Source organism: Xiphophorus hellerii, chromosome 24, assembly GCF_003331165.1.
Source record: "Xiphophorus hellerii strain 12219 chromosome 24, Xiphophorus_hellerii-4.1, whole genome shotgun sequence".
NCBI lineage: Eukaryota > Metazoa > Chordata > Actinopteri > Cyprinodontiformes > Poeciliidae > Xiphophorus > Xiphophorus hellerii.
In genome coordinates, this window is record NC_045695.1 from 2,551,411 (window position 1) to 2,578,416 (window position 27,006).

At 39.6% G+C, this 27,006-nt stretch overlaps 2 protein-coding genes across 6 annotated transcripts in view; one reads left to right on the top strand and one right to left on the bottom strand.

Annotated features, from left to right (window-relative positions):
- Positions 1 to 413: 413 nt before the first annotated feature.
- On the top strand, positions 414 to 20,214 carry abcb11b (ATP-binding cassette, sub-family B (MDR/TAP), member 11b). 4 transcript variants are annotated; one of them, XM_032556490.1, is made up of 29 exons: positions 434 to 535; positions 606 to 708; positions 848 to 866; positions 2,444 to 2,473; positions 2,561 to 2,612; positions 2,713 to 3,020; positions 3,162 to 3,249; positions 4,741 to 4,874; positions 4,955 to 5,126; positions 6,050 to 6,174; positions 6,263 to 6,437; positions 6,556 to 6,669; positions 6,768 to 6,878; positions 7,257 to 7,382; positions 7,787 to 7,990; positions 8,587 to 8,757; positions 8,842 to 9,043; positions 10,114 to 10,186; positions 10,571 to 10,691; positions 10,765 to 10,935; positions 11,801 to 11,905; positions 12,171 to 12,332; positions 12,702 to 12,905; positions 13,595 to 13,836; positions 14,936 to 15,092; positions 15,311 to 15,508; positions 16,123 to 16,329; positions 18,678 to 18,824; positions 19,289 to 20,214. In XM_032556490.1, exons 2-29 carry the CDS (start codon positions 630 to 632, stop codon positions 19,487 to 19,489), a joined length of 4,098 nt encoding a protein of 1,365 aa, XP_032412381.1. In that variant the 5' UTR covers positions 434 to 535; positions 606 to 629; the 3' UTR covers positions 19,490 to 20,214. The 4 variants fall into 4 exon arrangements, with proteins under 4 accessions (XP_032412383.1, XP_032412380.1, XP_032412381.1 ...); XM_032556489.1 differs by having other exon boundaries at positions 416 to 708; XM_032556492.1 differs by lacking the exons at positions 15,311 to 15,508; positions 16,123 to 16,329; positions 18,678 to 18,824; positions 19,289 to 20,214 and having other exon boundaries at positions 414 to 708; positions 13,595 to 13,892; positions 14,936 to 15,023.
- LOC116715817 (beta-1,3-galactosyltransferase 1-like) overlaps positions 13,688 to 27,006 on the bottom strand; it is a 147,611-nt gene continuing 134,292 nt past the window's right edge. For both annotated transcript variants that reach the window (XR_004338261.1, XR_004338260.1), the window contains 2 exons: positions 14,899 to 15,067; positions 13,688 to 13,795 (listed from right to left, as the gene is read on the bottom strand). The gene's annotated coding sequence lies outside the window, so the exon portion shown is untranslated. The remainder of the gene's footprint in view (positions 13,796 to 14,898; positions 15,068 to 27,006) is intronic.

Here is a 27,006-nt window from a genome sequence, read left to right on the forward strand (position 1 = left end):
CCTTTGCATTTTCCTTTAATGCCTTCCTGGCCTAATTAGACTCTAATGAAATCTTGACATGAAGCAGTTTCTCTATTAAAGTCGCTCAGAACTGAAACATGTTTTTCACCCAATTGACTGCTAAAACACTGGCGCTCATAACGCCACTCGGTTCATTACAAGATTGCCTTCTTCTTGAGAAATCACATAGTCACCATTTAAAGCTATTATTTCCCCGGACCTGCTGGCCACGTTTGGTAAATATACAGAATGAGTGCAGGGCTTCTGCAAGGGAACTGTTTGCTCTGCAAGTTCACCGACCTTTTCAGTACAGGAACCGATAGGACACTTACCTTCAAACAAAGCAATCTGACCCTAAGGTCCAACCAAGCCCAAATAACACCACGTGACTCGGCTGCCAACGTGAAGAGGATGTCAAGCTGAACCCACCTGACAAACTGTCACAATTGCAACCACCTTCCAAGCAGCCGCACGTCATCGGATCGGACTGTGGAGTTTATACTTGCCTGGACTTTAAATCGTGGAGAAGAGAGAGATCAGATTGGGAACATACCTTGCTTGCATCTGTGAATTCATCCAACTCGGAGTTTGGGTTTCATCCTCAGACGTCCGCGGCTGATTTTGTCACCATGCCAACAGGATCTGTAAGGCTCCACAGCATAAAAAAACTGGGACAGGAAAACCACAGCTATGAAGTTTCAGACGAAGGTAATGTACTATTTCCTATATAAATAATTTTTTTAATGACATCAACTATTGATCAAGTTGCAATGAATACGAAAAGAGTGATTAGATAGAAACTAAACAGAATATTTATTACAATATCCGTTCTATGTTTGTGTTGCAGGACCAGCGGGCTCCTATATGTAAGTATAGCATTAAAATACTAAATACTAGAAACAAAGAACTGTCACACTTTCTCAACAATACATACAATATACAGTAGGTTCTTATCCATAAAATGACCATTTGTCCACATCTTGACTCCTTGCACCCACAATTTTCATGTATATTATTAGGATTGTGCTTGACAAAACAACACAAAAGTAAAAAAGTAACAGTAAAGTGGAAAAAATAAAGTTTTTAAGAAAACCAAATAAAATCTGAAATGTACCCTTTGCAGTCTGATAACCCTAATAAAAAAAAAGTGGGAGCATCATGAAGTTGTTTCAGATTTGCCGCCATCCATGATGAGAATCTTACATTTCAATAAATAAATGATGTCATTTAAAACATCTCAAAACCGGAGCAATTTAGTCAAAGCCTAGGCTCTTCACCATCTGAAATTATAAGGAATGACCTCGTGTGTGTTCAAATTTGTCGTGGCAGATCTAGCAAATTTCTTTTATCCAGAGTGAGTCTTCATGTTTGCGATCAAAAAGATAGCTTCTACTTAATTTATATCTTGTACATATTTGTTTACATGAACAAAACGATTAAAATCACTGTCTACCATCGGGGAAAGTGAGGGTGCAGAAGACTCACTTTGGATAAAACATTTTTGCAGATCTGTCAGGAGAAATAATTAAATGTGTCTGAAGGGAAACAATGATATATTTTTAGAATTTTCACAAGATTTGGGCCACAATCTATGGGTCATAAGAGGTTAATATCATCCCAAAGGAAACATGTTATGCCAACTCAATCCCACTCCATAACCTCAGCTGACACTGTTGTCTACTACCTAACAGCAACATTGATAACCTTTACAAAAAACACAAATATAGAAAAATCAACTTAAGGAAAGAATTAAGCAGAAAGTTAATTGCTGGTTGTATTTTTTTTTTGAGCTGGTACAATGGCTCTATATTAATGAAAAAACAGAACTGGATGTTTAGACTGTATATTCATATATTATCTATTTAACTTTGAACACAGGCTTTCTTCTAAAATGTTTTTAAAATGTACCTTTTTCCAGTCAGCCAGTGTGGATTGATTTCAATGATCAAGCAGATAAATTATTAACGCAACTTTGGTGTAAGATTGCTGTCAGAAACCAAGCTCAAAGAACGAGATGATTTTAGATTTGTGATATGATGCTTCATCATTTGCACCATATTTTCCGTTGCTTTAACACATATGCAGTCACTGGAGGTTTGTGGCTGAGAGCACGGAGAATATGTCACACTCATGCTGTGGAGTAATGCTATGATTTCCTGTATTTTGATTGGTTTTGGGGTTGGTAGAAGAAGGGACTCGCTCACGGCCCTATTCATGCAAGAACCCCCAGTGTCTCAAATTATGCTATTGTTGAAAAATCTCCTTTTTCAGAAGGCTAGAAGAGAACATATTTTCTTATTTCAGGGAGGCTTTAGCTGTTTGCAGAAAGTTCCAGAGAACAGAAGGGATTCTCTATACATTTTGTATTAAGTCCTCATTGTGCCATAACATAAAAGGGTTACCTGGGGGGCAGTAAGTCACTGTTCCGCTTTGTTCCATGCAGGTCGATGACTAATTCAAAGGACAAGGAGAAGTAAGTACTAAATGGCAGTAGATGTTATGAATTCCTAATTCCATTCGCTTTGTAAATAAAACAGTTGACCTCCCCCTTTCCAACCAGGGTTCAAGGAAACCAAGAGCAACCTGCCATTAGAGTCGGCTTCTTCCAGCTGGTAACAATTCTTCCGCTGTTTTTTTTTCTTTTCTCCATTCTCTCTCATTGTGAGATTTCTCCCTGAAACACAAAGCGCGTTGTCGATGTTTGCCGCCCAGTTCCGCTTTTCCACTTGCAAGGACGTCGCGATGATGATAGTGGGCAGCTTTTGCGCCGTGCTGCACGGCTCGGCCCAGCCGCTCATGCTGCTGGTGTTCGGCCTGCTCACCGACACCTTCATCGAGTACGACATCGAGCTCAACGAGCTGAGAGACGACCGCAAGGAGTGCGTGAACAACACTATCCAGTGGAAGACGAACTACACCGTAGTCCAAGACCCGACTCGGCCTCTGAACCAGTCGGATCTGGACCTCATCATCAACTCCACGTTAGAGATGCTCATTCCACTCAGAAACATGTCATGTGGGTAAGTGGGCTGTAAAAATGCATGAGGTTGGCTCTTTGAACTGTGAATGCACTATGAAGATGTGGTTTTAAAAAAAAAAGCCAGATATGCATTTAGGTTTTTTGTGTATGTTTTATTAACTGGCTGTGTGCTGATTTTCAGGATTCTGGACATCGAACATGAGATGACCATGTTTGCTTTCTATTATGTTGGGATTGGAGTATCTGTATTCTTGCTAGGATACTTTCAGGTTAGTCCTGAAATGTCACATCATCACATTGCTTGCTTCACTTAATGCTAGAATTAAAACCGAAAAAGCCATCTTGAAATTATTTGACCCAATCAATTGTGAAATCGTTGAAAGAAACTAGATGTAGAAATATACTAGGATTCCTCGATTAATAAACTAAATCACTAATTATAGATGTGATCATCATCATCGCCATTTTGTGAGTCCATGAACATTTTTAGCTCTATGTGGGTTGTTAATCAATTTAATCAGATGAACTGGGTAGCCGGTGGCCAAAAGTCAAGCTTCTAGCTCCTCCCACTCTTCACTATTCAACTTTTAACCCTGCTTTTGACTCAAACTCAAATGCGCCACCTATTGGCAGCAGCTCTATAGCCTGCCCCTATTACCTTAAACGTAATTAAAGCACTATGATTAACAATTAATATGAAAAGCTAAGTTAAATAAAAATAGAATCAAAACCATGATGAATAAGTCTAATATAATGTAATAGATCATATAGAAAATCCAAAATTTAGTTGTGAATGTCTGACATTTCGACTCACTTCCGGTTCACCTATTGGTAAGTTAATATTTTAAAAAAATTGAAGTATCTGGGGTAAAGTCAAGTGAAGTATAAACCGAACTGGGTATTTTATGTAAAATATTGATAATAATGATTTTGCACATTAGATAATAACAAAACTAAACCTTGGACTGCTGATCCACCTCAATAAAAGCTGAAGACAGGCTTTGAAAATCAATTTTCCATATTAGCTTCCCATTCTGCAACCAGAAGTGACTTCCTGTTTGTTATTATTTTGCCTATCAAAGAGAAAAATGAATATATTTTGCTTATTTGATGCTTTTACTGCATTACGCAAGACTGAACTTAGAATAGCTACGTTTCCATAAATGTCTTTAATGGAAATGTGTAATTTTGAAAAAAAACAAAACTTTAGTTCTTCTATAAAAGGTTTGGTGCTAGGATGAGGTGGCTGTATCAAAATTAGTTTATCTTGCAAAACTGCAATGAAAACACTTCTTTTTGCATCACATAAGTTACATGATCGACAACAGGATGTTGCCACTGGCGCAAACTACAAAGAAGACGACAGGAAGTAGCTGGAAGGTAATGGCGCTGTATGGTTTTTTGAAGGCACCACGTGAACGTCATTCCTATTCATGTGAGATTTTCATTGCATTTCTTTTAATCAGAACATCGTAATTGCAAAATTGAAAGTTTTTCATCATTGGCAGAATATTGACAAAGTTTTGCGTTACATTCGTAAAATTCACAAGTCTGCCACAATTTTCAGGTTTTTATTTGAAAAATAAATATTGGCATTCTGGCTCTTCAGCAATGTAGTATTACTACTTTGCTTAGCTGATCCTAATTGTGATATAATTTAAAAAATGCCTTTGTAAACAGATTCATGTAAAACAGGTGTAATTCCTCGCTACCTAACTCTGACCAAACGTAAGAGTGACCTCCTTCGAATCCACTGACAGATCTCTCTGTGGGTGACAGCCGCTGCCAAACAGATTCAGCTCATCAGAAAAATGTACTTCAGCAAAGTGATGAGGATGGAGATCGGCTGGTTTGACTGCACCTCTGTTGGGGAGCTCAACACTCGCATGTCAGAGTGAGTCGGGTCGGGTGGGTTGACACTCCGGGCTGCAGCCCAGGAGTCTGACTTACAGACGTTCGTGTCTGTCTCAACAGTGACATAAACAAGATCAACGACGCCATCGCCGACCAGGTCGCCATATTTGTCCAGCGCTTCACCACATTTGTGTGCGGCTTCTCCATCGGGTTCGTGAAGGGATGGAAGCTGACGCTTGTCATCATCGCTGCCAGTCCATTGATTGGGGTTGGAGCGGGCCTCATGGCTCTGGTGAGAATACAACCGCTCTTCATTGTGTGTAAATTACCTTGACTTAATTAACTGGCACTTATCTTGACATTTCAACCTCACTTTAACTTGTAACAAGTAGAATCTTGACTTAATTTCTCACTAAAGCTGGTCAAAAGTCAGTTTTTAAAAAGAAGCTGAAAAGCTTTTCTAATGTATCTGTTGTAGAAATCGTTCATTATAGTATATTTGATAACTTTATCGTTTAATTTTTCATCTGTCATATGACTGAATGATTTCTATTGTGTGTTTTTAATGAGAAGTGATGTTTTTTATGTTTTGGATCTCTGATGATTTACATATATCATATAAACTTTGTTTATTATTGACTAAAACTAGAAGAAATATATAAATTATTTAATTTAATGAAATTTGTGCCTCGTCATTAGTTAGAAATAACAGAGGAGCTTTAGATTTAGATGGACTATGTAACCCCCAAGTAACATGATGCAGAGAAACTTAAAAATGGCTTCGGGCTTAATCTTATTATTGTGCTTAAGTTGTAAAAAACCAAACAAATAAATGTCTAGGTGCTGTAACTTGGTTTGGAAATGAACTTATGAAAGTTTCTACAAGTCTCAAACCATTTCAGGTGACTACCTCTTGAAGCTCATCAAGAAAATGCAGAGCGTGTGCAAAGCAGTAATCACAGCAAAAGGTTGCTACTTTGAAGAAACTAGAATATAAGGGCTATTTTCAGTTGTTTTACACTTTTTTGTTTAGTGCATATTTCCACATGTGTTATTCATAGTTTTGATGCCTTCAGTGTGAATCTACAATGTCAATAGTCATGAAAATAAAGGAAACTCATTGAATTAAAAGGTGTGTCCAAACTTTTGGTCTGTACTGTATATGGAGTGAGTTTCAGCCCTCTTTAATCAACTTTGCATCTGTTTCTCGTGCAGTTCGTGGCCAAGTTGACAGGGATGGAGCTGCAGGCCTACGCTAAGGCCGGCGCTGTGGCCGATGAAGTCCTCTCTTCCATCAGGACTGTCGCTGCTTTTGGAGGGGAGAAAAAGGAAGTGGACAGGTGCGGATTGTGCAAGGTTGCAAACTGAAGCGAGAAGCATTGATTCTTTTCCGTGGAAATGAAGTCGAGCTTCTGTCTTTTTCTAAAGGTATGACAGGAACCTGGTCTCGGCGCAGCGATGGGGCATCAGGAAGGGGATGATCATGGGATTTTTCACTGGGTACATGTGGCTGATCATCTTCCTGTGTTATGCACTCGCCTTCTGGTACGGTTCCACTCTGGTGATCGACACTGAGGAGTACACACCAGGAACGCTGCTGCAGGTACTTATGACTTAACACACAATGCATGTCTTACAAGTCTTGTATAAGTCAGAGTTTTGTTAATACTGTCTGGAAATGTAGAAAAAAAGAACCAGCAAAACCTTTTGTTTTCTTTCAGGTTTTTTTCGGGGTGCTGGTTGCAGCCATGAATTTGGGTCAGGCCTCCCCATGTTTGGAGTCGTTTGCAGCCGGCCGCGGAGCTGCTACTATAATATTTGAGACTATTGACAGAGTAGGAATGCCTCATGATTTACATTTTCCCACTGAAAAATTTTGCTGTAAATAATTGCCTTATTAAACATTTTTCATTACCTTGATTTGTCGCCCCAGGAGCCAGAAATTGACTGCTTATCAGAGGCTGGATACAAGCTGGACCGTGTCAAAGGAGATATTGAATTCCACAATGTGACCTTCCACTATCCATCCAGACCGGAAGTTAAGGTAAAGTACTGCTTGAAATATACGAAAGCTTTATGAATTTTTTAGATTTTAAGCCCTAGAAGCACACAAGGAAGCTCCAACTGAACAATTAAAGTAAAATAAATAGAATATTTATTTGTTTTTGCTTTGGAGAGAAGAAACTATTCATTTTTAAAATCCTAATTATGTTTAATAAGCTCTGATTATGCCATGTAAAAGAGGTCAGTTTTAAAGAGATACAGTATTTCAAAACTAGCTGCCCTGTTCATCCAACATTTTGTCCTCTTTATGTCTGTCTCCGTAATGCAAATATCCAATAACACCAACCCATTGAGATTAGATTTCTGCAGTCAGTATACAATATTTCTTATTATGGAGCAAAGACCTGTCTGTGAGCAGATCCTGGACCAGCTCAGCGTGGTGGTGAAGTCAGGTGAGACCACCGCCTTCGTGGGGTCGAGCGGAGCGGGGAAGAGCACCGCCATCCAGCTCATTCAGCGCTTCTACGACCCTAAAGAAGGCATGGTAGGTGCAGGCCTTGGCGTATCACACTCTTAATGAACTGGTTCCTCCATCATTCCTCCCATCGCTTCTCCTGAGACCGAAGCCTTCCTCAACACACTCCTCCATCCTTTTTCAGCTCTCAAAAAATAACCATCCCCTGAGGGCGACAGAAGTACATGATAATCCGTTTCATTATTCAGTTAATGGTTCCTAACAGCCTCATTTTTCACTTTTTGAAAGAATTGCACACCCTCACAAACCCTCTCTTCCTCTTTTCCAGCCTATCAGAAAGGACATATTGCTTTCTGAAGGTTTTTGAAAAGACTGACAACTACCATTGTTGCTAAGAAAGAAAAAAAAGGGGGGGAGCATTCGCGTGGCACACTGCTTTAATAGCATCATCCATCAAGTCCCCTTTGTCTTAGGTGACGCTGGACGGTCATGACATCAAAGGCCTGAACATCCAATGGTTGCGCTCTCTGATTGGGATAGTGGAGCAGGAGCCTGTACTGTTTGCCACCACCATCGCGGAGAACATACGCTACGGTCGACCCGGGGTGTCTATGGCGGACATCATCACTGCTGCAAAGGAGGCGAATGCGTACAACTTCATCATGGACCTTCCACAGGTTTGACACACAGAGAGAAAAAGGACAAGAAACGTCCAGGTTAAGATTTCTTGTTTTTGTTGTTTTTTTTATTTTTTTATTTTACAACTTTATTGTTCCAGATCGTCAAACACAGTGTGGAAAAAGTACGAGCAAATAACTGGCTGTGCCACTCTTGCTAGCAGCAACTACTAAGTAGTGTTTGTGATAACTGGTAATGAGTCTTTCACATTGTTGTGGAGGAATCTTACCCACTCCTTCCAATTAATGACCTTAATGGTCCCACTGGTGACTTTAACTTCCCTATTATTGACTTTGATACCCCCATTCAGTCACACTGGAGGGTTTTGCACTGTGAAGGGCACCTTTAAGGTTGTACGTTGTCATCTTAATTGGATTTAAGTTGAAACTTTGATTAAATCACATTCTCTTTTTTTTAACTCCAGTGAATCCCCATTTTTCGTTTGGGTTAGGGCCTCCTGCCACCTGCGAGTAGCTGGAATCCAAGCAAAGAAAAAAAAAGCTAACTAAAAAAATTGTACAAGTTAAGAAATACTATTTAATTGCAAAGTGAGTTTAAAAAGTACAATTTTATTTTATTTTCTTAAATCCTGCAGAAATTTGACACATTGGTGGGTGAGGGCGGGGGCCAGATGAGCGGAGGGCAGAAACAGAGGATAGCCATCGCTCGGGCCTTGGTCAGGAACCCTCGTATCTTACTGCTGGACATGGCAACTTCTGCTTTGGACAATGAGAGTGAAGCTATCGTTCAGGAAGCTCTGGATAAAGTATGTATGTCTTGTGCATGCATTCTGTTTCCAGGTAACCCAGTTACAGTCGTGAAATCTGAAATACTTTGGGCTCTCTTACAGGTACGCATGGGACGCACCACCATCTCTATTGCTCACCGACTGTCCACCATAAAGAACGCAGACATAATTGTTGGCTTCGAGCATGGCCGGGCGGTGGAGAGGGGAAAACATAATGAACTGCTGGAGAGGAAGGGGGTGTACTTCACTCTTGTCACCCTGCAGAGCCAGGGAGACAAGGCTTTGAATGAGAAGGCCCGGCAAAGTGAGTTTAGCATTTTAAATAAATCTGGCCACATCAGCTGCCAAATATTGAGAAAGTTTCTCTTTCAAAGCCAGAACTTACTACAATAGTACAACATAAACACAATTTCTTTGCTTTCAAAAATATATTGACATTTTTCTAGTAACACAAACTGTTGCAGAGTTATGCAAATTTCCCTTGTGCAAATGAGTTGACTTTGACATGTTCTGTGTTAGCATGCTAACAGCCCCATTAGTGGCCTTAACAGCCCTACTAGTGAACTTGAGGGCCCAATTAATAACCTTAACGAACCCATTATTAACCTTAATAACCACATTAATAACCTTAATGGACCCATTGGTAATATTATTTGCCCAATTAGTGACCTTACCTCGTCAAGTAATGACCCTGATGACCCCATTAATGACAGTAATGGAACTATAATTACCTTCAATGGACACATTAATGACCCTAAAGGACCAATTGGTCACCTTAACTATCCGATTAGTCAACTTGATGATACTATTAATGACCTTAAAAGGCCTTATTGCCCACAGTAATGACCTTCACGGACTAAATGGTGACATTAATTGCCCTATTAGTGACCTTAATGGCTTAATTAATGACCTTAACTGCTCCATTAGTGACATTGACAGCCCTGTTAGTGACTAACTGATCCACTGGAGGTAAGATTGTATAGCTTATGAGAAAAATCGAAGATTGTAATCAAAAATTGCTAAATCGTTCTGATTGCAAGTTTTAGCCCCACATGTCATGCTCAGAACCAAAGATGAATTTTTAATAATGAGCCAACAGTTTTTAAGACACAAAACAAGTCCAGTCTCTTTCCATTTAAGCGTTTAGGATTGTTACTTTAGTAAAGAGATACATTTTTTAAAAATCCAGTTCAAACAAGTTATTGTCCCTTCGACTTTTCTCTCCGTGTTCAGACACTGTCTACTGAACTCACACCCACACAAATAGTAAATACTGTTTGTACTCTTCCTCTTAGTCTCAGTGTTTATAAAGGAATGGCTGATCAGAGAACTATATTTAAATGAATCACTTTCCTTTTTCCTGTCTTCTATTAGTGGCTGAGGGTTTAGAGCCGGAGCCAGAGAGGTTAAATCTATCCAGAGCAGGCAGCTATCGCGCCAGTTTAAGGTATTGTCCGAACACTTTCTACATTAATTGCTCTTTCACTCACTTCAGGTTCGCATTCATTTACTCAGCTTTAAATGTGCATCTAAATAGGACTGCTCCAGCTGTCTTTTTACTGCTGAAATTGACTGTGCTAAAGCAATCACCGTCGCTGTAATTTAGTTAATTACCTTTTATATTTCCTTCGACATTTAGAGCGTTTAGCTCACGCCGTCATCCAGAGCCGCTTAAATATCGCGGCGAGAGGAGAGAGAGAGAGAGACTTAAAGGTTCCCGTTAATAAGTTCAATTACTCCAACAGTGCTGAGTGGTTACATTGTGCGAAAACACCTGAATATGTAAGCGTGCGATAAGCGAAGAACATCTGAGATAATTTGTTTTGAGCAGAGCTTCGATCCGCCAGCGCTCCCGGTCCCAGCTTTCCAACCTGATCCCGGACTCCTCGGTTCCCATCACTGGAGACCTCGGCCCCGGAGCCTACTCTATGTCTCAAGAAGACAAATATAAGGTGCGTTGTGATGTCAATGTTTAGCCTGGCCGTCCGTAATCAACTAGCACAGCTAACCTGTGTGTACCTTCAGAAATCCACGCCAGAGGAGGAGGAGGAGGAGCCGGTGGAACCTGCTCCAGTTGCCAGAATTTTAAAGTACAACGCTCCAGAGTGGCCCTACATGGTGTTTGGATCTCTGGGGGCTGCAGTCAATGGAGGCGTTAACCCAGTTTATTCGCTGCTGTTCAGTCAAATCCTGGCGGTATGATCTGAAAGAAAACCAGCAAAGTTGTTTTTCATCATGGAACATCTTTACAGTTCGTCTTGTTAAAATAACAGATTCGGTGTGTTTTCTGGGGGACATTTTGTGTGAAAGACCAACACAAAGTAGTTGGAAATCAAAAAAGTGTGGTGTGCCTTTTATTTTTGCCCCTTTTCAAATGTCACCTAATTTGTAAACAGCTGATCAGAACACTAAAATTGTGCTTTGGGTGGCAGAAAACAAAAAGTATATCCACAGTTTAAAATGGTAGTGGCTGCATCATGCTGGTAGGTGGCGTACCACCTACCAGCATGATGGTAGGTGGTACGTACCTACATACCACCTACCTTCAAAAGGTAGATGGTAGGTGGAGAAAATCAGAGTTGTTAAGGTGAATGGAGCTAAATATAGGTTGAAACTTGGAGGAAAGTGTTTAGGTCGCTGAAGATCGGAGAGAGATATGAGATTCAAGTTCCAACGTCCCTAAAGTTGAACTTAGAAGTAGATCAAAGCATATTCATGTGTTGGAATGGACCAGTCAAAGTCCAACCTGATCTAGATTCAGCCATTTTGCAAAGAAGAAATAAACGGCAAAATCGAGACAATTTCTGAGGGCTAAATAAAAATGTACGCCACACTTTTTAGATTAATACAAGTAAAAAAAAAAAATTAAGTATATTATTTTCCTCTTTCGTCACTATTATGCACTACTTTGTGTTGAGCTCTAATAATAATAATAATATTATAAAATAAACACTAAAAAACGTGAAAACTTTAAAATATTTTTTCTAGACTGTTCACGTGTGGACATGAGAGTCCATATTGAATATTTCTTCTTCTGCATCTTTATGCTGTGTGTTTGCAGACCTTCTCTGTGACAGACCCCGACGCTCAGAGGAGAGAGATTAATGGAATCTGCGTGTTCTTTGTCATGGTTGGAGTCGTCTCCTTCTTCACCCAGATGCTGCAGGTAGAGCAGCAGTTAGCTCCGACAAGACTGATTGCTTCACTGTTTTTCTTCTGCCGCCTTCAAGGGAGCAAAAGAAGTCAGAACAGAACACTCTCACGTTGATAAATGAATGCATTTATCGAATAAATAAAGCTTCACCCCGTCTCCTTGGGAGGGGAATATCGAGTCCCGGGAGTCTATAAGTCAGAATAGAGACATTACACTGTGTTCACGTGACGGTATTTTAGATTGGATAAAAACCGTTCCTGTCTGCGTGCGTCTGCAGGGTTACGCGTTTGCCAAGTCCGGAGAGCTGCTGACCCGCAGGTTGAGGCGAATTGGGTTTCAGGCCATGCTGGGCCAGGAAATCGGTTGGTTTGATGATCACAGGAACAGCCCCGGAGCTCTGACCACACGCCTGGCGACCGACGCCTCGCAAGTGCAAGGGGTGAGTTGGAGCCTCAAAAATAATAAGCAACATTTTAAATAATGAACCATTTCAGCAACTGATTGTGGAATGTCACTTTTTGCTTATTTCTTAAACATTACTTCAGTCAAAACCACTTCAAATGCAACATTTTTATATTTGTTTCATTACACTTTTGACTTAATTACTGCTTTAAATATGTTTTTTTTTTTCAGCAAATACCCATTTTCTTTTTATCTGTACATTCTATTTAACGATTAATCTTTTATAAAATTAGTTGACGATTAATTCAGTAATCGATTCATCACAATTAATCTGGTTAATGATTTCAGCCCTAATGATTTATACAGTTTGAGTTTGTAATTCTAACCTTTCTGGATTCCTCTACAGGCCACAGGCTCCCAGATCGGCATGATCGTCAACTCTCTGACCAACATCGGCGTGGCCATCATCATGTCCTTCTACTTCAGCTGGAAGCTCACTCTGCTCATCCTCTGCTTCCTGCCCTTCATCGCGCTCTCTGGTGGCTTCCAGGCCAAGATGCTCACAGGTTTCGCCAAGCAGGACAAGCAGGCCATGGAATCAGCCGGGCAGGTCAAAATAAAAAATAAACAAAAAATGACACAAAACACAGTTTTTCACATGTAATTGGAACCTATTTGTCAGAATAGTCTGAAAATGTCATCATTCAGATAGTAAATGACAAGTCAACAGTATCATCACAGCAACCTTAGTAACCTTAAAGGTGTCGGCTGACATCTGCTGTCTAACCCACAGATGGCTGATAAGAGAAGACTTGACAGCAATGTCTATTTTAAGCTCCATGTTGGAGTTTCTTCATAAAAAAAAAAAAAGATTTCTCTCACTTGTGAGCAGAAAAAGTGTTTCCTCAGTTTGAGCCTGAGCCACCCAAGCTTAAAACTTGATGTGCTTGAAGGGCACAGAGTAAAAAAAAAAACAATACAGTAAGAGTCATAAAGTTCAAAAGAGTGTTCAAAAGTCAATTTACTCTGAACCTTCTTTGTGCCATGTTAATTATACCAATGCAGCGAACCCCACCCATCCAAGTAAAGTGGATTAGACGAAAATTTAATGATCCCTGTGGGAGGAAAATTGGCTTATTGCGTTCTCAATAGGAGAGGATACAGATAAGAACCGAGCCACTGCCTTATCTAGATCTTACTCTCCCTCACATATTAAAAGAAACGCGAATTAGAAATGGCTTCTCCGCTCTGTCTGTCTTTTAATCTCTTGACTCTCCTCTTTTTTTTTTTTGTTGGCAGATTTCGGGCGAGGCCTTGAACAACATTCGCACCATCGCCGGCCTGGGGAAGGAGCGGAGCTTCGTGGAGAAGTACGAGGCGCACTTGACCGCACCGTATCAAGCGGCCTTGAAGAAGGCGAACGTCTACGGCGCTTGTTATGGCTTCGCACAGTGCGTGGTCTTCTTGACGAATGCCGCGTCCTTCAGGTTCGGAGGCTACCTGGTGGAACAAGAAGGGCTCCATTTCAGCTTGGTGTTCAGGTGGGACTAGGACACTAAAGTGCCATCACCTCCAAATATCAGTAAGCTTTAATTTTGTAAGTAACACTGGAAGATGTTTTAAATATCCATAAAAATAAACTAAATGACCAAAACCACTAAATAAAATGGATTTAAAAAACACACAACCGAAACCATAAATAGAGCAGATTATGAAGTCTCTGTATCAGAATAGCATTTCAAAAAAATCAGCGCTTCAAAAAATATGAATCAGAATGGAAATTGTTGAACTCCTTTTAATTTATCAAGCAATTTATTGATTTATTTAGACAATTAAGAGTTGTTGCATTAGTAAACAACTCGTAGAAGGACATAGAAATGAAACACAAGTAATGAATTTTAAAAAAATTTTTTATGAATGTTTGTTTTGGAAACATTGCACTTTATATAAAACTTATAGACCCAAACCAGGTGAATTGTATTGATATTTAAGGATTTTTATTGTCAATACTCAAGTATTTGAAAATAATTAAGTTGTTATATATACCTTTGGGAACAATGCAGAATTTTTGGCCAGGCAACATATTAAACCTTTGTAAAGTAATGTTTCTCTAGTGAACAGGGGGCCAAAAGAGTTCTTCCAGGTGAATTAATATAAGGGTTTAGATTAAGGCTTACACATGTTAGAATGGCCTAGTCAAAGTCCAAATCTAAAATTAGCAAATGGACTTTAATGGATCACTTAAATTCTTAAGAATCTTAAATTATTTTTCCAAGGAAGGATAACTAATGTTTGGTTTCTAGCTGATATACCTCAGAAGGTGGGAGATTGCAAAGTATTAACTCAAGAGTGGCTGAATACAAATACATTCAACTTCCTACATTCACAATTACGAATGACATTGTGTTGATTAAATCCCTTTAAAAAGGTTGAAAATTATGATGTATGAACTCCTTTGGAAGGTGTTGAATTTATATGCTGTTATATTTTCAGTCACAAGCTATCAGAAAAATACTTGTCATGTTAGGAGTCTGAGTCACTGATAAAAAAAATAAAACAAAGGTGACAGATCTATGAAAAATGTCATCCGAGATAAAACTTACTGGAAGAGAGATCACAATATATCACCGTTTGTTTCAGGGTGATCTCAGCCATCGTCACCAGCGGCACCGCTTTAGGCAGAGCCTCGTCTTACACTCCCGATTACGCCAAGGCCAAGATCTCAGCGGCACGCTTCTTCCAGCTGCTGGACCGCGTACCTCCAATCAGCGTCTACAGCAACAGGGGAGAAAAATGGGTACGGAGGCATGTTATTGTTCTGTGTTGCATCCTGCTACATTCCCCACTGAGACAGCAAAAGCAGGCAGACAAGATTCAAGTCTCATCATCTACAGATTGTTTTAGATCAAAGGAAAGAAGTGTGTGGGTTTGTTGGAAAGGAGGAGACAAAAAAAAGTCACTTTATAAAACATAATCTTTTTGCTCTGTTTTCACTTTCTGTCATGTTCTTTTTAGGATAACTTCCAAGGGAACCTTGACTTCATCGAGTGTAAGTTCACCTACCCCACCAGGCCCGACATTCAGGTCCTGAACGGCTTGAATGTCTCGGTGAAGCCCGGTCAGACGTTAGCCTTCGTGGGTAGCAGTGGCTGCGGGAAGAGCACCAGCGTCCAGTTGCTGGAGAGGTTCTACGATCCGGATAACGGGAAAGTGGTGAGGAAAACCAGTAACATCTGACTCTGACTGTCAACCAGTTTCATTGTGGGTCCGGTGCCTCCAAAGGTATTCATAGCCATGAAACCTTTCCATATTTCCTCACGTTTTAACCGTCCACCACTTTACTACTACAGCTATTGCTGACCTTTTTTAAATGCCACATTTTGAACTTTCAGACGGCTAAACGTTATGTATGATCACTCTAATGAGGCTCATCATAACTGGAAATAACTCTTGATGTTTCATATCAAGGAATAATTGCTAGACTTTCAGCGTGTGTGCTAATGGATGTGCTCCACGTTACTTCAGTCCATCCAGTGAGAAATGCTGAGTGAATCCTCTTTAAAATGTGTAGTCCTTGTTTCAGTGGGCTGTTTTTGTGCCAGCTAGGAATCTCTGCCAATGGTCTTAATTGCGACGGAAATGATTTTGAAAGCATGTCGCTGTAATTGTCCGTCTGATATTCAAAGAGGACGGAATCACCTCTGCGTAGATAGGAGCAAAATTACAGTAGAGATAGTGCTATGATAGCTCGTTATGTGGATTGTATTTCCAGTCCGCGATCATTAGATCACATTCTACTAATGGCAAAATGAATTTCCTTCCTGCAGCTGATTGACGGCCATGAATCAACCCGCGTCAACGTGCCCTTCCTTCGTTCCAAGATCGGCATCGTTTCTCAAGAGCCCGTTCTGTTCGACTGCAGCATTGCAGAGAACATCAAGTACGGCGACAACTTACGGGAAATTGGCATGAATGAAGTCATCTCAGCCGCCAACAAGGCCCAGCTTCATGACTTTGTGATGTCGCTCCCAGAGGTACTGTAGATTTTCAGTGTATGTGCTTTGGTGAATGATGGGGTTGAGGTAATGGGGTGATCAGGAAAGTGGTTAGCATTGAATGGTATTAGGAACTCATTGGGCAATAGCTGGGGGGTTCACCCTAGATAGGTTTGCCAGAAACATATCCAGAGTTACCTTCTTTGCAATGTGTAGAAAGAAGACCCAAGTCTTTCCATTAAGCACAGTGCTATACTGTACCAGATAAGATTCAAATCCTAGACAATAATGTTGTAAGAAAGCAACAAGTTCCTTAGGTAGTCATGCCGCCATGTCGCATCAAAACAGTACATAAAGCTAAGAAGTGAAAACAGTTTATGCCATAGTCTTTGCTATGCTTATGTTCTTTTAGCAACTCAATGGGTGCAGGTGGTTTCTTCTCAGAGGTGTGACCAAGTCACTGTGTTGCAAGTCTCAAGTAAGTCTCAAGTCTCTGTCCTCAAGTCCGAGTCAAGTCTCAAGTAAAGAAGGCAAAAGTCGAGTCAAGTCTCAAGTCAGGAACCTTTAATTTCAAGTCATTTCGAGTCGTTTTTATTTTATTTTTTTTTATAATTTGCAATTATACATAAAATTCAAATAATAGACCATTTGTTCTTTTTAAAATATGTATTTGAGGTTCATTTGTGATCCTCTTATTCATCTGGTATTCTTCAAATCTGTCAGAAGTAAACAGATGTCAGAAAATAAATTACAGCCATTCATGAATTACATTTGACTTCAGTTTACTCCTTCTATTCATAAATAAACATCAACACTACAACAATCATAGTTTTCAAAAAATGAAATAAGTATAAATGAAGTTATCACAAGTAACCTCAGGAAGGTCTGGTGCATTTATTTTTCTGCTTTTATTTCTAAGTATGTTAGTTTCAGACCTCCGTAAATATGGGACAGATATTCTAAACACAAAATTTTTTTGGGACAGTCACTGTATTTGGTCTTTTTTTTTTTTCCCAGCAAAGCTATACTACTTGGAAATGGGTTCTGTGCCACATGTGACAGTCACGCCGGTCAGTGCATTAAGTCAAAAACAGTTGACTTAATGCACTGACTGCAGTAAACAATATATTGTCAATATAATTTCCCAACGTAGATGTCTTCAAATACACCAACCATCCTTAGATGATACTAGACCCGGCTCATCATCATGATGGGACAGAGAGACTCTGTTCCCTGTGTTCAGGTCCAGAATCTGCTTTCTGTTCCGGAGCCCCGCTCACTATCCACCGGCTTCCTGAGCTAACACGGTGCACATTATTTGTGGAGGCATTTGAAGGACCGGATTTATGGTAAATCATCACCAATTTAACCCGGAGTACACATGCTAACACGAAGTTAGCTAAAGTCAACTATCTTACAGCAAAAGAAAAGTGCCACCTACCGATCTTTGTGAAGCTTCAAATGCCGGACAAAGTTGGACGTCGTGGCATCTCCATCCGATATTCTCTTCTTGCATGTTTTACAAGTTGCAGTTCGTTTTTTAGTCGAAAGTTCATAACCTACGTAGCCAAAAGAAATTACTCGCGGAAGCATATTCGAGCGGTTATTTCGTATTTCGTTCCCTGAGCTCTGTAGCTTTGCCGCGTTTTTTTAAACGTCCAAATCCTGTTAATTTGATTGGTTGTGCTGCAGCTACGTACACATACATACATAAGGAGAGAGGAAAACCATAGTGACGGTCTGCGCATATTGATACGGAGTGAGTGAAATTAATTAATGACGCCACTTTATAAATAATGTGTTTTAAATTTTAAGACTTTGAGTAAAAAATATCAAGTCTTTTCAAGTAAACAGCTTCAAGTCGAGTCAAGTCCCAAGTCAATGGCATGAAAGTCAAAGTCAAGTCCGAGTCTTTGAGCATTTTTTCAAGTCAAGTCTCAAGTCGTGATTTTAACGACTCGAGTCTGACTCGAGTCCAAGTCATGTGACTCGAGTCCCCACCTCTGTTTCTTCTACAACACAAAGCCATTTTTTGCGGACTTACTCTGTAGCTTAAAAACTAGATTATCAAAACTCAGTACTAATATTCACCACCCACTTTAGTTGGGTAGATTGCTTGATGAACCCATGCCAAGCACAAGGCAGAATGAAGAAGAAAGGGTATATAAGTGAATTCCACTGTGGATTGTGTTAGCAACAGATACACTGGTCTTAGTATTTCATAAGCGGAGGTTTTGCGTCTGAAATGTCTTGCTGATGTCAGAGGTTAGAAGAGAATGCTCGGACTGATTTCAGATAATGAAAAGGCAACAGTAGCTCAGCTGACCATTGATTACAGCAAAGGCCTTTTGCATAAAGGGAGTTCTTGTCCCCTCCTTATTCCATAGAAATATGACACCAACGTGGGCTCCCAGGGTTCTCAGCTGTCTCGTGGTCAGAAACAGCGCATCGCCATCGCCAGGGCGATCATACGCGACCCCAAGATCCTGCTGCTGGACGAGGCCACCTCGGCCTTGGACACGGAGAGCGAGAAGGTAGGGCTTCGGTAAAACAAGGGGCTCCGTTTTCTGCCAGCACGGCGCAGCTGGCTCAGTGTTCTCCGGGCACCGCAAGCAAAAAGGGCAGGCAGTTAATTATTATCATCGTTAACATCATCATCATTCATCATGTCTATTATTATCCCAAGCTGCTTACAGTACATCCCAACCCTCTGGTGGAGCCTCTCTAGCATGAATATTATCTGTGGGCCTCTGCAGCAGCTTTTCCATCTCAAAGAGTTGAACCATGCTGAGCAGCAGAGAGACCGCTCCACTGCAACATTCTAATGATAGTAATCAACACATGATTGTGAAATTGCTATAATTGTGATGGTTTTGTCTGCTTTGTGGGAGATTAGATGATGGCTCCTGCCTGTAGGCGTGTGTGTGTGTGTACACCTTTTCAACATACGTCAATGTATTTGTATTTACATGCGTGTCCGTTTTGATGGCAATTACAGACCGTGCAGGAAGCCCTGGACAAAGCCAGAGAGGGACGGACATGCATCGTCATCGCTCATCGCCTCTCCACCATTCAGAACTCGGACATCATTGCCGTCATGTCCAGGGGCTTCGTGATCGAGAAGGGGACGCACGACCAGCTCATGGCCCTGAACGGGGCCTACTACAAGCTGGTGACGACGGGGGCGCCGATCAGTTAACTGATCGCAGGCCCAGCAGGAAGTGCTGTCTTGGAGATAAGGACTGAAAGCATGCCTAGCTTGACATCGAGTAAACAAAAAGGGTGGAAAAGCCAATTGTTGCGGTATTTATTTTTATGATGGTATCTTGAGAAGAAGATGGGGATTTCAGAGAAGGGAAATCAAGAGATGTTGTGCTTTTTGCTGCTCAGGTGTTTGTTTCTTACAGCTTTGCAATTGTACAAAATTGTACTGTTCTGAATTAGTTGCTGGCTGTAGTGCAGGAAATTACATTTCTACATTAGAACTTGGATTTAACTTGAATTTTGATTTACTCTTTGTCAACTCAGTGATTAATTTGTAATGGAAGAATATATTTGGTGTTGTTTTGATTTTTGCATTTTAGTGTGAGTCTGTGTATCCGTTCAAGCCATTTTTGTGTTAGGATTTTAATTTTTTTTACTTTTGTTCCATAAACATAACTTGACAGATTTGTGATGGATGATAATGAAAGTTATTTGAAAGTGAGAAGATTTGAATCTCCTGTACGGCAAGTACAAAAAAAAGAGTGGACGCATCATGTACATCACCTCTAGCTTTAGCTGTAAAATTAGCATCCACATTTCTGGAAGCTTCTGACTGTTAACCAGAATGGTTAAAATCAATGACATAAAACCAGCCTGCATGTATTTTTTTTCACTTATGTATTTGTTTGATACTGAAATAAAGCTTTCACCTTTCATGAACCTAGAATCAACAATCGAATTTAATCAAGTGCCATTGTTAAATACTTAATTGATTATGCTTCAAAGGTAACTCTAAACTGGTGGGTTTTTAGTCTAGATTTAAAGTCACTCTGTGTTTCAGCAGTTTTGCAGTTTTCTGGAAGTTTGTTCCAGATTTGTGGTGCATAAATGCCAAATGCTGCTTCTCCTCATTTGGTTCTGGTTCTGGGGATGCAGAGCAGAACCAGAACCAGAAGACCTGAGAGGTCTGGAAGGTTGATACAACAACAGCAGATCTGTAATGTATCGTGGTGCTAAGCTGTTCAGTGATTTATAAACTAGCAACAGTATTTTAAAGTCTATTCCCTGAACTACAGGGAGCCAGTGGAGGAACTTTAGACCTGGAGTAAAATGGTTTAGCAGTTAGCAAATGTACTAGCAAACTTCTAAAGCATTTTTTATCATGATGGACACTAGGCAGTGTGGTTTTACAACTCAAGTTCCCATTAACTCTTTAGCTAACAGTGCTAAAACGGTTAGCTTAAATAGGTCTGTTTAAATTGTGATGTACTTTTAAGCTTTTTGAATTTAAAACTGTAAACCACACGTCCAAACTTGAGGGTTATAGTAGCTGTAGTCTAATTCACTGGGGATATTTGTCCAATAATAGTGTGAAAACAAAGCTGTGGTGATAGCAAAAAAGCTAATCTACAATTCAGGGGGGTTTTTTTGTTTGTTTTTTTTTACCTTCTTTGGTTCTAAAATTCACACACATTTAGTAACCTGTTTAATAACAGGTTACTAAACCTGTTACATACAAGGTATGATGCTGTTCTTGTTCCAATTGTTTGCCAACTGTGAGCAATTCCCCCAAAAACAGCTTTTTATTTGCTAATGGGGTGTGGAGTTTTGAGAATATCACTATCGAGTTTTTACATAACTTATTGCTTACCTTTTAAAAGGCTGAAGAAGTTATTATTTTTGTATTAAGGCTTATTAATCTTTTTTTAAAACACACAACTGTTTTTCTCTACATCACTGTTGTTACTTTTACCAGAACAGTCAGTTCTTGTTACGATGTTGTCATGTTGCGCTGTATTTTGCTCATTATCACACTCAGTGACCAGGCTATTGGAGACATCAACAATAAACAGATGACAAATAAACAACTCATTATTGCTGCTATCTTTAGACTCTAATAGGCTGGGTGGAAATATTGGATTTTTCAGGAATTTATAAGTGATGCTCCAGCTGATATTTCCCACTTGGAACTTTGAGAATTCTCTAGAAATGTGGCTCTCATGGTGGCAGGATGTTGGAGTAGCTCTGTTACGTCCGATTAGTTTTTTCTTGTAGATTTTTGTTCTTTTTTTTTTTTTTAACATTTGAATAACTATTCAGTCAGATTTTGGATGCTGTGCAGCTGGCAGGATTTTTTTCTCATGCTTTTGTTTTCACCTTTGGACAATTAACATGATGCGCAACTGTGGCAGCAAGGTGTCTTCAGTTTTGCTTTTTTAAAATTTATTAATTTTTTTTATTTAAACAACCTGGAGCAGGTGATTATCATCTCAAAAGCTCAATACCGTGCCCATTCAGCCACACACAGATTTAAAGAGAAGCGGCAAAGGCAAATGAGATGGATTAGCAGGGTTTGCCAACAACTGATTGTGTCATCCAGGACATGTTGCTGCAGAATATAATTTTTGCTGCTCAGATATTGAGCTGTTAGCAAGTCACGGCAGTCAGTATGGGGTCACACAGCAACAGTGTCTTCAGTCAGGGGCCTCTTCAGACCTGTTGCGAGGCTGACTGCGACTGCTTCCTGCTCACAGATTTAGCAGGAAATCTGTGAGCTGTTAAAGATACTTTAAACCATAGCAGCCCCTTTTATGTTACTTAAGATTTGTGCCAGATTCATCCACACCATCATCCATGTGGCTTGTCAATAGCACACTGTTAACTCCTACTTCAGCTACTTTAAAGGAGGTTATGTAGAAAAACATGAATACATAATTGAGTGTTAGATTGCTTGATGCACTTAAGCTTTCTTACAGTACGGAACATAATTCTAACCAGAATATGATTCCTCTATTTTTCAGTTTTGCTTTAGTGAACACCTTGATAAAGAAACCTACATGTCGCATTGAAAAGTCAGCTAAGTTTAGGCTCCTGTCTGAGCACCAACAGGAAGCCATCTACTCCTTTTCTTCTTTTCACCTCCGCTATTTTAGCTTAATGTGTTCCCATCACTGCTTATGTGCACTACCTCCAACGTAGCAAAACAAAAACAACAACAAAAAAACCCACAACAAAACAAAAAGAAAAAAAACCCCAAAGGAAATATACAGTTCTGGTTAAAAGCAAAAGAAAATCATGACGAAAAAGACTGGCGATAATGTTAAAGAGTAAATACTGACTGATTTAAGAACATGACTGCATTACAGCTGAAATAATTTGGATCAAGCAACGACTGGGATTTGTCAGTGAGATTTGTCACATCCATAACTTCTGTGGTTGGTAGTCATTTTGACTTCCTGTCAGAAGATTTTAAACTGAACCACATGGCGAATATTAAAAAAAGCTGCATTTCACTTCATTTAATTTGTAGAATTTTTTTTTCATTAAAATACTGTGTCAGCGCATTTAGGTTAAAAATGGAAATGTATTCAGTTTTCAGAATTCTGATTTAGCCTCAGGATTATGGTTTTCAAGTCATAATTCTTGTTTGTTTAGGGACTCTAATCATCCGTACTGTCTCGGTGGCGCAGTCCAAAAATTCAAATGTCTAGGGCGCCACCTACTTGTAGGGGTGGGAACAGGTAGCTGCTGTAAGGTGAACTGTATCTTTTACAAAAGATAAAGTACATAAAAGTAGCAGTTATGTGTAGCCATGACTTTTCTCGTGTGTTGTGTTTTGAAAGTGAAAGAGAAAAAAAAATGCATACACAGAAAGAAAATGAAGCAAGCTACGCATCCCATTGTCTACCACTAATTTGATTGACCTTGTCCTTCAGCTGTGAACTTCACCTCTTTGGACCCCACACAAAAGAAGTAAGTATCGGGTTGAGGTGTATAAAACATTTATATTTCCCATGTTACTTCTATATTCGTATGTTCAGCTTTAAAATATGTGGGGAAGAATGTTGTATCATGATTTTGTGGAAACGCACACTCTCTCTGACGCGGCTTTTCCGTCGACCTCCAGTGATAGCCTCGGTATAGCTGCGCCACAATTATCTCATTTTATAGTAAGTATATGTAATATTTGAAAAAAAAATCACTCTCAGATTTTCCTTTCGGCCTTGTAGTTGATTTTTTTCAAAGTATTTTGAGAGTTAAGTATTTTAACATTTTTCTTAATATACAGTTTAGCAAAAATAGCATTAGCGAGCGGCTGTCGTTGTCTTAATGAGCTGAAGTTAACATATGATTTGTAACCTGAGGAGTCATTTTTTTCACCTATTCAACATTTGGAGTGGAAGCTGTGTCAGATACTAACTTCAGTGTTTTCCACATGAAAAGTTAGGTCACTTGTTTATAGAATAACCTTGAATCTCAGGGAGACACATTTAAAAGTACATATTTGAAGTTTTTCCTTAGTTGCAGAATTATGGAGCAAAATCCTGGCCATTTTGTTTGTCTAAAAAACACAAAAATGTAATGACAATAGGAAAGAAAGATAATTTATTTTAGCTTGTTTTTGGTATTTCATTATTGTACTTTTAGATGTATAGTTTCCTAGTCAAGTGTTCTTTTTTTTTGTTTTTGTTTTTTTGACCAAGGATTCACCTTATTTTTCCAAGCTGAAGGCTGTTATTCTGTTCTAAATTTGTTTTTGACCTTCAGTCTTTTATTTTTTCCCAATTTCATGTGAATTTATTTCAGATGCAAATCCCCTCGCCCTGATCTGGCATGAATGAGGAGCAAAACATGATGGAGAGAATAATAATAGTAGTAATGAACAGAATGAGTGGCAGCAGAAGACGTAGCAACACAAAGCACATTTCTAAAGGCCAAACAAACGGGTACAAACCTATCCTGTCTTTGCTCAGCTGTCGGCAAATTTGCTGCACTTCATTATGTATTCACATATATATGACACCAATTTTTATGTATTAAAATTGGTACTATTAAAATTTTTGAGACTGAATTTTGGGTTTTCATTATGGGAGCCATAATCATCAAAATAACAAGAAGTAAAAGCTTGAAATATTTCACTGTATTTGTAGTAAATCCTAATAATACACTAATCTCACTTTCAAAAAATATTCAACTGTTTCATGAGGCACAATATTTTCTTAATTGTAACTGTTACAGGGAAGCTTGGTGTAGTAATGACAGCTGACTGCTTCTGAAAGACGCTGGTTAACTAAGATACACATTCAAAATAATTGCATTTAAATACTGACATTGTAGCAACGGAGCTGCAATAAAAGGCGTCACTTTATAAAGCCGTCCACTCGTTGGGGGTGAGGCATGGCCCGGCTTTCTGCTGTGTGAAGATAATGCTGGATGGCAGCATTTCAGGGCTAAGCCGCTCGAACAGCAGCCGCTCTCCCTCACGCTTTTGTACATAAACAACGGCATGACGGAGGAGCACGATAGAATAACACAGCTGCTTAAGAACTCAGTGACTTAATGTGTGACAGGACTCCCATCAGGCAGCCCGCTTCCACAGGTTGTGATGCTGCCGCTCGCGACAGCCGCGGCGTCAGAGTGCAGATGTCAGAGACACTCCATCAGTTAGCGGTAATATGTGATCACACCACACTGACCTCTGGGAAATTGAGTCTTTAATCACGACCACTCGAGATCCAGCCTCCCAGTGAATCAGCATTCCTGAGATGCGATCTCATCTGTCTGCTTCGACTGCCAATTCGTTCAGTGAGGGGACACTGTCTGACTTTGCGGCATGTAATGTCGATGCGATTCTGATTGGTGGAAACGGGCGTCTCTGTTTTCAATGTGGAAATAGTAAGCAATGTCATTTAAAGGGAAGCTAAAGCTAACGGCTAGTCTGAGACGAACTCAATAATAAATTTAACTTTGAGTTCAAACTGTAAACTTAAATAGCACCATTGTGGTTATTTTATGGACAGACACTATAGTCCTTTTTGGACAGGATGATTATTTACACAGGAAATGAAGGTAGGAGGCGGCGCGCCACCAATGACCTTCCTGTGAGAAACATTGTCTCTGGTGAATGTACCTAGATTCAGTAAAGATCTAGTACAGCTCCAATGCTTAACAATACTTTAGATTAATATGTATGTCATTTCCTGTTGCCACTACAAGACAAATATGTAAATTAGTACACACATCACTTTTATGTCAGCTTTTAGTTAAAAATGAACAAAAGCTGTCTTGGCTGCTTGCTCATGTTATAGCAATATTACCCCTGAAAAATGAATAAAAGTGGTGTGCTCATGGTTCAACGGCTGCAAATGGGCCTTGGAATAATTTTTTGCAGCCACAATTGAAAAATTACTTCTGGACCTTTTGGTGGTGTGTACACATTTTAATTAAAGCCCAAACTCAGGGTAGTATTAAACCACGCTAACCTCTGCACCTGAACAAAACAATGATGTGCATTATGACTATATGTAGACTTAAACAGAATCAGCTTTATTCGTTGAGTTTGTGTACACAGAAATGGAATTAGACTTCAGTTCCACTTTGCTTTCAATGAAAACATTTTAAATGTAAATATATAAAAATAAAAGGTTTTGTGAAAACATTGTATACAGACTGTGTTTTTACAAAAAGGAAGAAATGAATAATAGTGTAAAAATGCATTTATGGCATTTGATTTTTGCAAATAGCGCTCTGTAGCGCAGACCTGGAGGTAAAAGTCCAAACAGTTTGTGTCCAGGATGTGTGGGGTCTGCAGGGATCTTAGCTGCCCTTTCCCCATGTACTAAAACCTGTACATGAGAAAGTTAACGGAAACAGCAAAAATTAAAATTGCTTCCTTAATTTCACAAAAAAAAAAAAAGGTTTGACATTAGCTTAAGGTGTTTTATGTCTGAAGAAAATGAGGGTGAAAACAACCCTGTGGGACACCAGTGCTAATGGTTCTAATGCAGGAGAAAATGCTACAGGTGCTCAATGGACCTCATGACCACAGATGTCATGATGGTGCGTTTGAAGTAGGGGAGGAAACGAGACTACTTCCTTTATTTCAAAATAAGAGTCTCAAACATAGTCAGAGGGTGTAAAACACTTTCCTTCCTGTCTAATTCCTATAAAAATAGCTCAAACTTCACCAGATAAATTAAATGCTGATGGTGATTGGATAATGAGTCATGAGACAGATTTCACCATGATGGTATGTTTTATATATCGTTAATTAATAAGCTTAAATTTGACTTGTGAACACCAACTACCTTCTTATTGTCCTGAATTCTTTTATAGATAATTAGTTTTGTCTATTCTCTCCTCCAGCAGGACATGAGCGACCATTACAGCCCCACTAAACTAATTGGCTCATGGGAGCATTAAATCATGTTTCAGTCTGGTGAGAAATGTCTCCTTACAGCAGAGGAGACTTCCTGTGAGCGTTCAAACGTCCTGGTTGGTCGGCAGGAGAAAAGATGCGTCTCATGTTTGATCTGTGGATGAGCTTTGGTCCAATCAGACTAAATGATTTCCCTGTTATCGACAGATCTGTTCAAGTGTCCACTTCACTGGCGAAAATAAATCATTTCTAAATCACAATCCTGACCTTTGGGGGAAACAGAATGGCCGGCGCAGTGACAGGAAAGGAATTAAACATGGCTGCAACCAAAAACAACGTTTGCTTCAGATTAG

Bases quoted from the DNA above. Each gene is read 5' to 3' on its own strand.
- abcb11b (XM_032556489.1), top strand. From the start codon at position 630: ATGCCAACAGGATCTGTAAGGCTCCACAGCATAAAAAAACTGGGACAG. The intron at 4,875-4,954 runs GTGAGTCGGGTC...CTGTCTCAACAG, and splicing joins CTCAACACTCGCATGTCAGA to TGACATAAACAAGATCAACG. The intron at 8,758-8,841 runs GTATGTATGTCT...GCTCTCTTACAG, and splicing joins TTCAGGAAGCTCTGGATAAA to GTACGCATGGGACGCACCAC.